Source organism: Stigmatopora argus, chromosome 2, assembly GCF_051989625.1.
Source record: "Stigmatopora argus isolate UIUO_Sarg chromosome 2, RoL_Sarg_1.0, whole genome shotgun sequence".
Lineage (NCBI taxonomy): Eukaryota > Metazoa > Chordata > Actinopteri > Syngnathiformes > Syngnathidae > Stigmatopora > Stigmatopora argus.
Window position 1 is genome coordinate 7494149 of NC_135388.1, and position 13217 is coordinate 7507365.

Consider the following 13217-nt stretch of genomic DNA (forward strand, 5'->3'; position numbering starts at 1 on the left):
GCCAAGAAAATAAACTGTAGCACTAACTCAAACAAGGAGAACCATGCAATAACAAGAGCCACCATGTTTATCGGTGCATATTCAAAGCTCTTTTTTGTCAAAGACGACTGAGAGTCATGTAAGCGTCAGTGGCGCCAACTACAATTCTGTGAAATGGTCGGTTTAGCAACCTAAATGATACAGTTGGACCAAGGTTGTAATGTACAGCAGGGGTCTATCGCGTTGGCTTATGGTGTTGATGAGTGTCATGCTGAGAGCGTATGTTTAGCTTGGATGGAGTCGCAGGTGCACGACACAATGGAAAGACTGAACATAAGCAGGCGTGAAAACAATGTGTGGCAAGTGACCTATTTTGCATGGGTCGCACAGGACGTAGGTTGTTCCATCCAAATAATATTGTACACATTTTTAAGAGCTTCCCTATAACCTTACATTTATACTAAGGAAATTGGAAAACAACCGTTCACTCCAAAGAACATAATGTATTTCTATTTCTATAGCTAAACAAGGGAGTCTTGTCTTCCATTTTGGGACATTATATTATATTATGATGAACCAATCGTCTAAAGCACGAGGGACTGTCTTCATTTTTTTAAATAGCTGATTGAACGATTATAAAACACAAAGGTGACGTGTACATGTCACAAATACAAGAAGAAAAAAAAACACTTAAAAGTGATATCAAAATAGTTGTTTAGAGGAAAAAATACTTCCAGTGTGTCAGCGTAAACTCATTATCACTTTACTTACCCTTCCCTTGTTTCATCCTCGTCCGGGTTGGAAAGGAGCTGCGAGCCTGCCAGTGAGAGATCCAGCGCTGCGAGGGGAAGATCTCGGTAGCCAAAACTCACAAGCTGAACCGGAGGGGCCAAACATTGGTTCTCATCGTCGACCTGCTGGGAGATGACCTCCAAGTCTGAGAGAGCTGCAGTTTCCGCGTCCCTGCAAGATCAACAAGGACCACATCAGATACCTACTGTATTTTCACAACTATAAGGCGCACCGCATTATAAAGGCGCACCCTCAATGAATGACACATTTTATTTTTTTTCCATGTATAAAGCACACTGGATTATAAGGCGCCCTGTCTATTTTGGAGAAAATTTAAGACTTTTAAGTGCGCCTTATAGTCGGGAAAATACGGTATATGGTTTTCATTTACTGGTGACATACATATAACATATCTTGAAAAAAATGGATTGACTCAGAAGTTAAAAAAGGCAATATTGGGACATTCCTATTATGTAGTATGCTATGTAGAAGTATATTAATTTTGGTAAAGAATATTTTAACCCAAGAAAAAGCAACCTCATCTTATCTCATTTTCTGAACCGCTTTATCCTCACTACGGTCGCAGAGGGTGCTGGAGCCTATCCCAGCTGACTTCGGGCCAGAGGCGGGGGACACCCTGAATTGGTGCCCAGCCAATCGCAGGGCACAAGGAGACAAACAATGTTTCACGCTCACACTCACACCTCGGGGCAATTTAGAGTTTCCAATCAGCCTACCACGCATGTCTTTGGAATGTGGGAGGAAACCAGAGTACCCGGAGAAAACCCACTCAGGCCCGGGCACAACATGCAAACTCCACACAAGTGGACCGACCTATATTTGAACCCACGTCCCCCACTGTGAGGCCGACGCGCTAAACACTCAGCAGCCGGGCCGCCCCACAAAAAGCAACCAAAACTGTTAAAACAAAATTAAAATTTAATTCATTCCTTCCAGCCCATGTAGTATGTGTAGTATCCAAATATATGTACTATACTAGCTAGTGAATGATTTATACTAAAAATATCTATTGAAGGCAGTAGACGAATGAAATGGATGTCTACTTCTGTCAATGTAAGGCAAATCTGACAATGCCAATCAAAACTGACTCTTTTACAATCTAGTGAAATGAAGGCAGTTGCAGTGGCCTAGAAGGAAAAGAAGTGAAAGAGGTTCCAAACACAATGTACGTCGTGGTTGTGCACAAAGGCAACGGGGATGAAAAAGATTTTAATTATTCAGCCGGGTAACGTGAAGAACACATTCTTATTCACTGCCGTGTCTTCGGGGCATTACGGTTGGGTCACTCAGGGTCACGCACAAACACCCACTCGGCAGCGTGAAACGACTGAGCGCTCACGCAGTTTAGCACCACCAGTGAAGTTGCCGGTCCGACGTTTGCTCGGAGGGACTGCAATAACTGGGGCGTGTCTTGCTTGAAGTACAACGCTCGCATACATTTGAGACCACTGTTTAATGCATTTTCAAGCACTGGACACTTTACACACCAAGAGACAGAGAGGGTGAGATGAAGCTTTAAAAATCACTATTTCATTGGAATTAGAAGTACAGTGATACCTCGATTATCGCGGTAAATGTGGACCAGACAATATCGAAAAAATAATCGGAAAAACCACAAAGTAGGGTCACCCCTATTAAAAATAAAAAATAAAAATTCTTCAGTGCTGAATCCTAGTAGCAAGCACTTTTTATGAACTTAGAAAAATTTAGTTTTTTTTTATTTCCCCAGAAAAAAGACCGCAATGTAGTAAATCTGGGAAATGGCGAGGTATTACTGTGCAACGTTATACAGATCTCAACTATATAGACATTACCAATATTATAACAATATGTAATTCAAGCTGCTAGCAGTAATTGATAGGGTCCCTTATTCCTTTTTTCATTAGAAGTTGTCAGATTCATTCAGCTTTGATGTCTAAATTAGCAACAACAACAAATAATTGTCTAAAATAATAATAAACAATTCTACACTTGTTAACATCACTCTTCTTTTTTGACAAATTTTGAAAATGTTGAAATGATGAATTATATGCAACAATCAAAAATGGCAGGTCAAAGCAGCTTGAGCATTCCAGGTATACCAACCACCACAGGGCAAAAAGACAAATCAACTCACTCCAGTGAGCTGGAACACTCGATTTTGTTTACTGTCCACATATTAAATAGATGTAGTATTTAATCAAATTTTATATGATACTTGAGTGCATCCAACCAAGCATGATTACTGGGTGTCAGGGTTGCTGACTGTTGCTTACTAGTGGAAGCAAGTGGAAGTGCAGCCACCTATAGCTTATTTCCACTAAAAACACCAGTGTAAAGAGCGATTTAGACGGATTTTGATATGAGAATCGTGATATATTGCAGAATCAATTTTTTCAACACCTTTACAGATTACAACATTTTAGCTCCCAGAAAAAGAAAATAGCTAAAAACCCAGCAACAGGTAAAATAACATTAGTTAAGTTGATATTTTTTCCCATGATTATAAATCCTAATATTTACCAAATCTAGTCAACCAATGAGAGAATTGAAATGATTTAAAAGTGCTGTGCATGACTAAAACGGACAACCATGATCTGTTTTTGTATCTCTCACGTAACAAATGAGTTCAGCACAGTTGTAGAGAAGCCACTTAGAGGCCAGTAGGCCTACAAGATCCAGTTGTGCAAAAGATGAGCGCCTCAACTGAGCACAGAGGTGGATACAAATGCTGAACGCGGCCCCAGACTGACTCGGTGTGTGTGTACGTGTGCGATTATGTGTGCGCGTGGCTCGTATTTTTAGACCGAAGCAGATGCTGGCGTATCAAGTCTGTCGTGACGTCATCGCCTCTCCCTTTGTCAGCTGAGTGGATCCCCACTTGCCTTCAAACATCAAAGGAAGTCAGGCAAAGGGGGTCAGGGGGGCGGGGCATGTCAGGGGTTATGCAACAAGCTCATGGGGCCAACAAACAAAAAGAGGAGAGCTGTGAGCAGTAAAAGAGGGGAAATGGTGCTGAAAGAGACAGGGAGGGTTGCATGTGAAAAGTGGAGGTAATAAATGAATGGGAGGGAGTTGTAGATTGGAAAGGGGAAGATGGATGGCGGGAGAGACGGAAGGATGAGGGCAATGAAAAGAGATGATGAGGAACCATTAAGATGGAGCAGCCACATTCTGTTCAAGTCAGCCTTTTTCATATTTATATCAGCTACAATTGACTGATATATATATATATATATATATATATATATATATATATATATATATATATATGCACACACATACATATATGCATATACATATATACATATATATACATATATATATGCATATACATATATACATATATGAAAATGATTTAAAAATGTAAAAACTATATATAATTATTATATTATTATTAACATTTTATTATTTTTTAAATTTTTATTATATATATATAATATTATATATTAATTATTTAATTTATTAAATATTAAAAGCATTAAACACATCCTTTTTATCATTTGGCTTAAAGATCTTATCTATTATTATATTATTATATTTTCATTCGTTCGTTTTCAACAAATCCAAACTAACGATATCTGAATTGTAAGTCGATTGTATCAAGTCAATAGAAAAATTCAATTGAACTTTCTCTCATCAACCATTTCCCCACGCCCCCAAAATATTTGCAGTGCATTGTTTCAAATCCATTACTTTTAGCTTCCTCTCCTCATTCCTACTTTGTTAGACAAGGGGGATTGGAATTGTGATGACAGCGCACCGAGTGACCTGAAAGATTCAGACGAGAGGCGCGCTACGTAACTGAATGGCAGACGGACAGACAGTCGTTCCTTTCGGAAAGGACAAACAGGTACACTGGTGATGGAAAGAGGCGTGCACACACACACAGGCGTTATTAAAACATACAGTGATAATGTCAACGCTGAAAGGCCTGTGATTTAATCGGAGGGGCCGTAAACTCTTCAAGGTCATCGCAGTCTCCGAGGGGAAGTTTGCAGTAGTTAGAAAGCCGTTAAACACATCCTTTTTATCATTTGGCTTAAAGATTAACGAGGAGTACAGTTGTTAACTTTATACATACCAGACAATTTCAAATCATGCTGAAATGTAACATTTTAGAAGGGTTTATTTGCCATGTATATCTGGCATATAGATTTGCTGGCCAGCTATCAAGAATCAGAGGGCATTCAAAGACTAAAATTGCAATATCCAACCAAAAAAGGGTACATTTTACTATATATTTTCATAATAGATTCATTAATTTTAATTGTATTTAACATGTATTTATCACAATTGTATTTTGCATTTTCAATATAATGCTATGCCATTTTAAGAAGTAGGGTATCAATACAAATGGATTATATCACTTGGATGGCATTTGACGTGCGGCCCCGGGCCAGAAGTGGCCCGCTAGGGAGTCCGATCCCCCCCGCAGGGCACACTGTATCTCATTCATACAGCAGGTACAGAATTAAATGTTTTCATTTTTTTAACAAGGGCCCAGCAAAACCATAAGTTTGCGAGTTGTAGCGGCAAGTTACCGTATTTTCACGACTATAAGGCGCACATAAAAGTCTTAAATTTTCTCCAAAATAGACAGGCCGCCTTATAATCCAGTGCGCTTTATATATGGAGCAATACTAAAATTGTTATCACGATAAAATGAAATAAATCAGTCGATAGGGTACACCATCCTCTACAGCTCTCACAACTACGGCAAGCAGCCCCCGACTCTACTATTTTCCCCGTACAAAAAGTACTGCGCAGTGACTGCTGAATGGAGTTGTCAGAAAGTTGATTTGTAATCTATTAATAAAGTTTGGCTGACTGTTTTGTTGACATTCCCTTTAGCGCAGCACCATCTAGTCGGTGCGCCTTTAAATGCGATGCGTCTTTTGTGTGTGTCAAATACAGAAATAGCACACGTTATTGACACTGCGACTTTAAATGCAATGCGCCATATAGTCGTTAAAATACGGTAACTTAACTTTTCGGGCCAAAAATAAAAGGGTCCGGGCCACACGAGATTTATTTGGCCAACCAAATTAAGTTTGACACCCCTGATTTAAATGTTAACATTTTGAATACAGCATGTTCATGTTATACGTATCTTTGTAAGTCGGGATAAAGAATTTTGTGCAAATAAGAATGTATACCGCTCTTAAAATTGTGGCAGATCATCCCAAACCAGATGAGAGGGAAACAGACAAAGTGGCTGAAGCGAATTCTATGTTTTTTTTGAGAGGTTTTTTTTCCCCTTCTTAGTTAATGAAAAGAGCATTGGACGTTATTGCAGGCTTGTCTCAAGAGCTGCTGCCCTCATCCCAATTTGATGGGATTATTTCCCGCAGTGAAAGGACCTTACATTTCTTTGAAGATACACAAAAACTAATTCACCTGAGGCCGGCCAGGATGCTTTTGACTCAAACACCAAATGCAATATAGATTGAGCAATTCAACTAAATTGATATTGAAGGGAGAAACAAGAGCTTCTGCAGACACCAACTTTTTATTGTCTGTTCAGCAAGTTGTTCGTGTAGGCTATGCCGCCTACACAACAAATGTATGCGTGAAAACAAATGAGAAAATACAATAATACGGAAGGAAAGTGATGCAGGATGGGGGGATACTACCTACATGGGTTGAATACATGAAAATTGGACTGCTTGCTGTGTATGACATACATACATGACTACGGCAAAAAAAAAAGAATACTATCTGTGCCTGAAATGATTTTTTTTTATCGCAAGTTACCAATTTTATGATGATACGATGAGTGTGAGGGATTTCAGAAACTTTACCAATGTCAATATGATACGATGTTACAGATTCTGATGTGTTATAAGTGGTTTCGTAAAATATGTTCTGAATAACAGAGGATGATCCCAATTAAAGTTCTCCTTGACAAAGGTTAATTAATTCAAACTCATGTTAAATACAGTGGTACCTTTTTTGCACGGCAATGCGCTGATAAAATAACATAAACAAATTTAAATGAACTTGGATTACGATGCAGACACGCTCAAAAATAAGTTTAATCGAACCTAACATAAAACTTAATTCTAATTTAGTTTGACATTTTGATACCTTTCTTCTCCCAGGTTGGCTCTTTTTTGCTCCGCCTCCACACTGACTCAGTCAATATCGAGGGTTATTTGATTTTGAATTTGCTTCAAAATATTCCCAATATGATGCAACCAAATGTCCTCACAATAGGATAACGCACGACCACTTGCCAACGAGAAGTAGTATATACCCCATTCGCATTGACTAACGGGGGGAAAAACACTGAAAAAATGCAACGCTCCGCCCAGTGCTCGCAGAGACATTACAAAGTGGGAGTTGCGACCAGAGACATTACACGAGGGAGTTGCGGGGAGAGAGACAGTGCCCATGATGTTCTTATGAGCAGCCTCTCGCGTCCGCTGTCTGCTCGTATATCAAAATTTGTCTCGTATCTCAAGATAAATATTTGCCCGAAATTTTACTCGTATCTCGAATTGGTCGTATGTCGAGGTACCACTAGTTTGTGCATCATTTTTTATTTTTTAGCTACCTCCCTGAAAAGACTTTTAGTTTGAATTGTAGAAGTGAAAGGTCACATTATTTTTTTCATTAACATTTAGTGTGTTGGACAGCAATAATAAATCATTTTAGTGTTTATTCTTATCCTATCGACTGTGTGATTTATTAAAGTTTTGATTGCCTTAATGTGAAATTAATGACTAAGCAGACGGATGCAACGAAAGACACCAGATGAATTGTTAACTGTGCACAGGTTCCACTACAGGTTTTGTTTTTTTTGCCTTCTTACATATGACCTTTCTCAGACCCCGACGTACTCTAAAGACAAGCAGCTTGGTAATTGCAAATACTCTGAAGCACATTACCACATGTACACACTAACAAGTCTACACACACTCAATCGTAACGTGCACACACACACACACACAGACGGGCGGAAGAGAAGAAGTGATATTCAGAGGAGTGGAATCACCCCGAGGGAGGCAGATAAAATTAAATAGCGGACTGTAATATTGAGCGCCAGGTAGAAAAGGTCATTACGAGACAAAAGTTGCTCAAGGGATTTCAGCGGCCAAAACAGAAGGTCATGTAAGTAACTGCGAGGCAGAGCCACAGAAGAATATTCTTAATCTGGGCGAGTGCGAATGTCTCTTTTTTTTTGCAAATGAGGTACTATCATCCATGGATTCACTTTTTATTCCCTTCATTTTAAAATTGACAGTGTCAGACTACACTGAGTATTTTTAAACTACTATATATATTTCTACAGATTTCTCCGATTATTTTGCTTGTTTATCTAATATGATAAAAATGGGAAAAAATGTACACTTAAGTGGCTTGAGGTGAACTCGGTGCACTAATACAATTTTCAACTTTTATTGGACACTGTTCATGAATCATGAATAACCCCCCACCAGGACTCTCAGTAATATAAAACTAAGATCTATAATTCCGATGAAAATCATTATAATAAAGACGCTGTAAAGTGGGGTTGCTGAACGAGGCACATCAGGTAGCTGGTTGTAAATGGCAGAATGATTTGATAGATGCCCTACAGAAGGACTTTTGTCAGTAAAATTGGATTGGATAGAATTTGGATTACTAAACTGATCTGCTAAAAACATATTTATGAGTGTAAACACTTTGCATCAACCCAGAGGATCAGGATAGTATGCATATTTCAAACCCAAATGGCTGTATTTTTGTCATAGCAAGCAGTTCTATCCTATCCCCAGCTATACATCATCAAGAACTGACTTTCAAATAAGAAATAAAACTTTACAATTAGTTGTGGGACCTGATTTTGCTCTTTTCCATAATTATTTCGATGTCAATCACAGTTACAGCTCTTAATTTAATACATCTAATTCACACATTAAGCTATACATACATACTATATGTGACTAATTCATCCCTCTTGCAGCTTCCTGCAGATATTTGATCATGTTAAATTTCGCAAGGGCTACTAGACTAAACTTTAGTGTAAAGGCAACAAACAAAATCACTATTCCGCCTAAGCAACCATATTCAAAGCGTCGCCAAATTTCTGGCCTGTGACCCTCTCGTATTCAAATAACCTCCCCTGCAAAGTTGAGTTAAATAGGCTAATCAAGTTATTGTGAAATTCCTCTTCTGACCTCTGTGACCTTTGAGCCAATTAGTACAAAATGTAATCACTTTCAGTTTCACATTACAAATATATGCTAATAAATTGATAATAATCCTTTTATTGGTTTATTTTGAACACAAACAGACAGACAGATGGACTTATGGACCTGAATACAGAATCTCCCCCTGCAGGTAAAAATACAATTTTAAAAATGATATATCCAGTGTCATTTCATCCTAAATTTCAAAAATGGTTGTAGCTCAAAGCGGTGTATTTTCTGTGTGTAGCAGGTCTAAGTGGCTGTTTAAGTGGTTCCCTGCTCTAGATTGCATGTGAAACAGGCCGCAACAGTATAATTAATATTTCAGTGTAAATTAACAACAACAACCACCTTCAGTTAGTTAAATACACAACTTGACTCCTCATCCAATAAATTAGATTTGATTTGCTGCTGTTACTTAACTTTTGTTATTCTAACTCCTGTTGGTGACTGTCGAAACGCTAGAGAAATACAACTGCTATTTTTGCCTTTAAAGAACTGTGAAAGGAAATAATGTCATTTGTTGAATATGTCAATTATAGGGGCAAATGTTGGCCCGAAAAAAACACTAACAATTATCTTTATTCCAATCTATAGATAATCGTCAATGCATGAAAAAAGCATATTTTTGGGGAATGGAAACATCCAAACTTCACACAAAAGGCCAAGATCAAACCTACAACTTCAAAACTGTAAGACAGAAGTAAACATTTGTACTGGATTGATGGAAATTGGTGCGTTGATACGTTCTGGTCTTCTCAGTGTTTTCCTGCCTCTCTCACAAACACCCACCCACTCTTTCCACTCGCAAAACTGCTCAGAATGAATCATTTGATTGGCTAGAGTCCCTTCACAATGCACGTCTGGGAATTTTCCATGTGCGAATATCTACTGTAAATGTGATGATCTGAAAGATTCACAGGTTATAATAAGACTCGTGTGTGTGTGTGTGTTTGTTTGTGGCACATCCTCACAAAATGTACAAAGTATTCATCAAAATAATTTACTAAAGACCCATGCATGCATCAAAAGGTAACCAGAGTCCACAAATGAGGAAAAATGTCTTCAGTGTACCCCCACATCTTGCCCAAAGTCAAATGGAATAGTTCCTAGCTCACCCGCGACCCTAACGAGGATGAGCACTCAAAGAAGAAACCACTCAGCATATTGTTCCCCACTCGTAAGCAACCAATGTTGATTTCTAACGTCATGGCTTTGGTGTTAATGGAACAATGGAAGATTTCTGCAGATTCGTACACATAGTAATATGGATTTTAAAGTCCAAAAGTGAAGATGATGCAAAAGACGATGTGTCTGCCGAACGCTAGGGACTTTATTGGCAACCAAATAACAGTTTAAAGAGAACAAAAAGTGCCAAAGCAGCAGAAAACATAAGAAACTGTCTGAGCATTTGTGTCAATATTGTGCAGAACTCGGCATCATCAATACAAGAGCACATATAGTAGATCTTTTCGACACCAGCGCATTATACGCAAAATAGTAGCCGTGGATCAATATGGATCAGTCGGCTATAAAAGTTGTATGTAGGGTTTGTAACAACTTAAATATGTGAGGTTATATCAGTGTTTTATTGGGGTCTTATTTATTACACTGATGCACATTCACTTTACAGGGTAAGAAACCATATCTGACATCAGTGGATAGAGAGAAAATGACTAAATGATAAATTACTCATATCATTAACAAAGGTTTTCCATTGAGGATTCCATTTAAAGTATGTATATTGCTGTGTGAGCCTAGCTTAGTGATTGATATTTGAGTAGATTAGATAGATGTGAAAAGGGGATGAAGCTTGACGGAAGAGTGATAGGATGATAACGGACTGTGTGTGTATGTGTGTGAGGAAAATAAACTTACCCAGCATTAGCCATGTCGTCTATTGAGAGGGAGGAGAAATAAGTGCTTCTTATTGCCACTTTTACACTCGTCTGTCCTTCTGTTCTCCAGTTGTAATTCACCTTGTTTACCGTGTAAATGCAGCTTGCATGTTGAAACTGTTGGGCACAAGACAGTGGTGTGATATCAAATGATTTAAGAGAAAATAAAGTGTACAGTACGTTATAATTGTATGGCTTGACATAGCAGTGGTAGGTATTAAACTCACTGTGATGGATGAGGTTGCCCTTACTTTGCCAACACTCAATATGTTATAGTAGTGTTGTCTATCATTTTTTAATAGAAGAGCACTGTTATCTGGCAAGTGTGTTTTTCACTCAGCAGTTACAACATTGGCCACAATGCATTTGACTAAATAGTGGCAATCAAGACATGAATAACATTACAGTAATACCTGGATTGTCACGGTTAATGGGGGGTCGGAATAAAAAGTGAAAATCCGCGAAGTAGGGTCACCCCTATTTAAAAAAAAGAGTGGCTTCTGGTTATATGTTTCAGCGTGGATTTTCAAATTTTTATGAACTTTAAAAAAAATACAAAATTCTTCAGTGCTGAGTCCTAGTAGCACGCGGAAGACAGGGGAGTTGCTTCCGCTTGGGAGTATCAGCGTGGATTTTCACATTTTTGCGAATTAAAAAAATATAAGCCGCCTCGTGGTGTAGAAGTTCACTCGCTTGACTTCGTTGCGAGCAGACGTGGGCTCGATTCCCGCAGGCAGCGGTATGATTGGGAGTGCGGATGGTCGTTTGTCTCTCTGTGTGCCCGACGACTGACTGGTCACCAATCTTGGGTGTAGTCTGCCTTTTGTTCGAAGACAGCTGGGTTAGGCTCCAGCAACCCCCACAACCCTTTTGAGGATGGGCGTTATGGAAGATGAATGAATGAATTAATTAAAAAATAGATAAACAATTTTTAAAAAATCCCCAGAAAAAAACGCGATGTATTGAAGCAGCGATAACCAAAGCACGAAATAGCGAGGTAGCTCTACAAACATAATGCTCAGTTATTATAAATCCTTACACTCATTGAACTCACTAGCTGCCTGATATATTTTGACTGTGGGAGGTCAGGAGCAAATGATTTATTCATTTGATGGATTAATTAATTTAATGAACAATAATTTAATAATAATTGAGTGCTGGCATCAATTTATGGAGATATCGATTATGTGACGTTTACGTACGAGGACGCCAGAGTTAAGGTTGTTGTTTTTTATTATTATAAAAAAATCGTTTCATCATAAATAGGTTAAGAAACAGATTTACATGAAAACTTATATACTGCGAAAGGAACAAAATATATATTTTTTGTCTTGAAAATCTAGAGTTGCAGAATATGTAACTCTCTGATAAGATCAATTAAAGTTCTCTTTTTAATACATGGCCAAGGTCAATTCGATGGTTCAGTTATTAAAAGAAGTAAATTAAAAGTAAGATTAAAATGACGTCGAGATATTGTGGCCAAACTTTCGATGACTCTTTACTTCCTGTTGGAGGATGTGAGCGCGTGGTGGACGAAAATATCAAACTATTCAAAGTGACTATCTTACCTACCTGTGTCGGAGTCCGTCGGCCGAACAGTGAAGGGCTCCCCGGGATAAACCTCGAACGCAACACGCATCGTGGCCCGGCATCGTAGTAAAAGCCGAAGCTCGGTTCGGTACCGCCGCCGCCACCAACGCCACCGGGGCCACGAGACGACACGGCGGCTCGGCGGAGGGCTTCCCCGGCGAGCTCAGCGGGGGAGGGAGCAGCAACCCGGAGCTGTCCAAGTGCTGTGACGGTTATCCGGCTTGCTTCTACCACGGCGCCGTGGGCGAACTCTCACCTCAACGCCATGATAAAGCTTTTCACCGAGGATTCTGGTGACATTTGCATCGCTCCGGTCACGACGTGTCTTGAGTGGATTGAGTGAGTGAGTGAGTGGGGGGGATGAGGAGGACTCGCCAAGCGTGCAACGAGGTGACGACTGTCGACGGAAGGGAGCCACGGGTGTTTTGATTAGCTTCACCCCCCTCACCCCCGCTAGGTCGCCGCTCCTCGTCGTCGGTAGCGTTTTTTATGGTTTCCAAAAATAAAGATACTATGGTGGCGGGGGGCTTTGCGACAATTGGCTTAAACGTTTGTCAGTCATCGGGATTAGCCAGCCGATGGTTAGCGCGCACATCAATCAATGAATGCTGGACTGACCACGTTACAAACTCAAGGAGCTGAAAAAAACATGAGAACGTGAACGTCTCATTTAATTTTAGGTCTTCATTTATTTCAGGGCAATTTAAGCAGATATGAGTTTGGCACGTTGTATACAAAAGTGCACTCAGATGAAAGCAACATTATTAAAACTGAAATTCTC

The 13217-nt window shown here is 39.3% G+C and overlaps 1 protein-coding gene across 4 annotated transcripts in view; it reads right to left on the bottom strand.

The window, feature by feature from the left end:
* The window catches only part of LOC144090044 (transmembrane protein 266-like), a 43607-nt gene extending 30614 nt beyond the window's left edge, over positions 1–12993 (bottom strand). For 2 of the 4 annotated variants that reach the window (XM_077621368.1, XM_077621359.1), the window contains exons 1-3: positions 12419–12993; positions 10827–10963; positions 751–942 (exon numbers count right to left, since the gene is read on the bottom strand). In XM_077621368.1, the coding sequence (XP_077477494.1) occupies positions 751–942; positions 10827–10840 (206 nt within the window). In that variant the 5' untranslated portion in view covers positions 10841–10963; positions 12419–12993. Of the gene's footprint in view, positions 1–750; positions 943–10826; positions 10964–12414 lie in introns of all 4 variants that reach the window. The other 2 variants (XM_077621353.1, XM_077621344.1) reach the window with 2 other exon arrangements.
* Between the last annotated feature and the right edge of the window lie 224 nt (positions 12994–13217).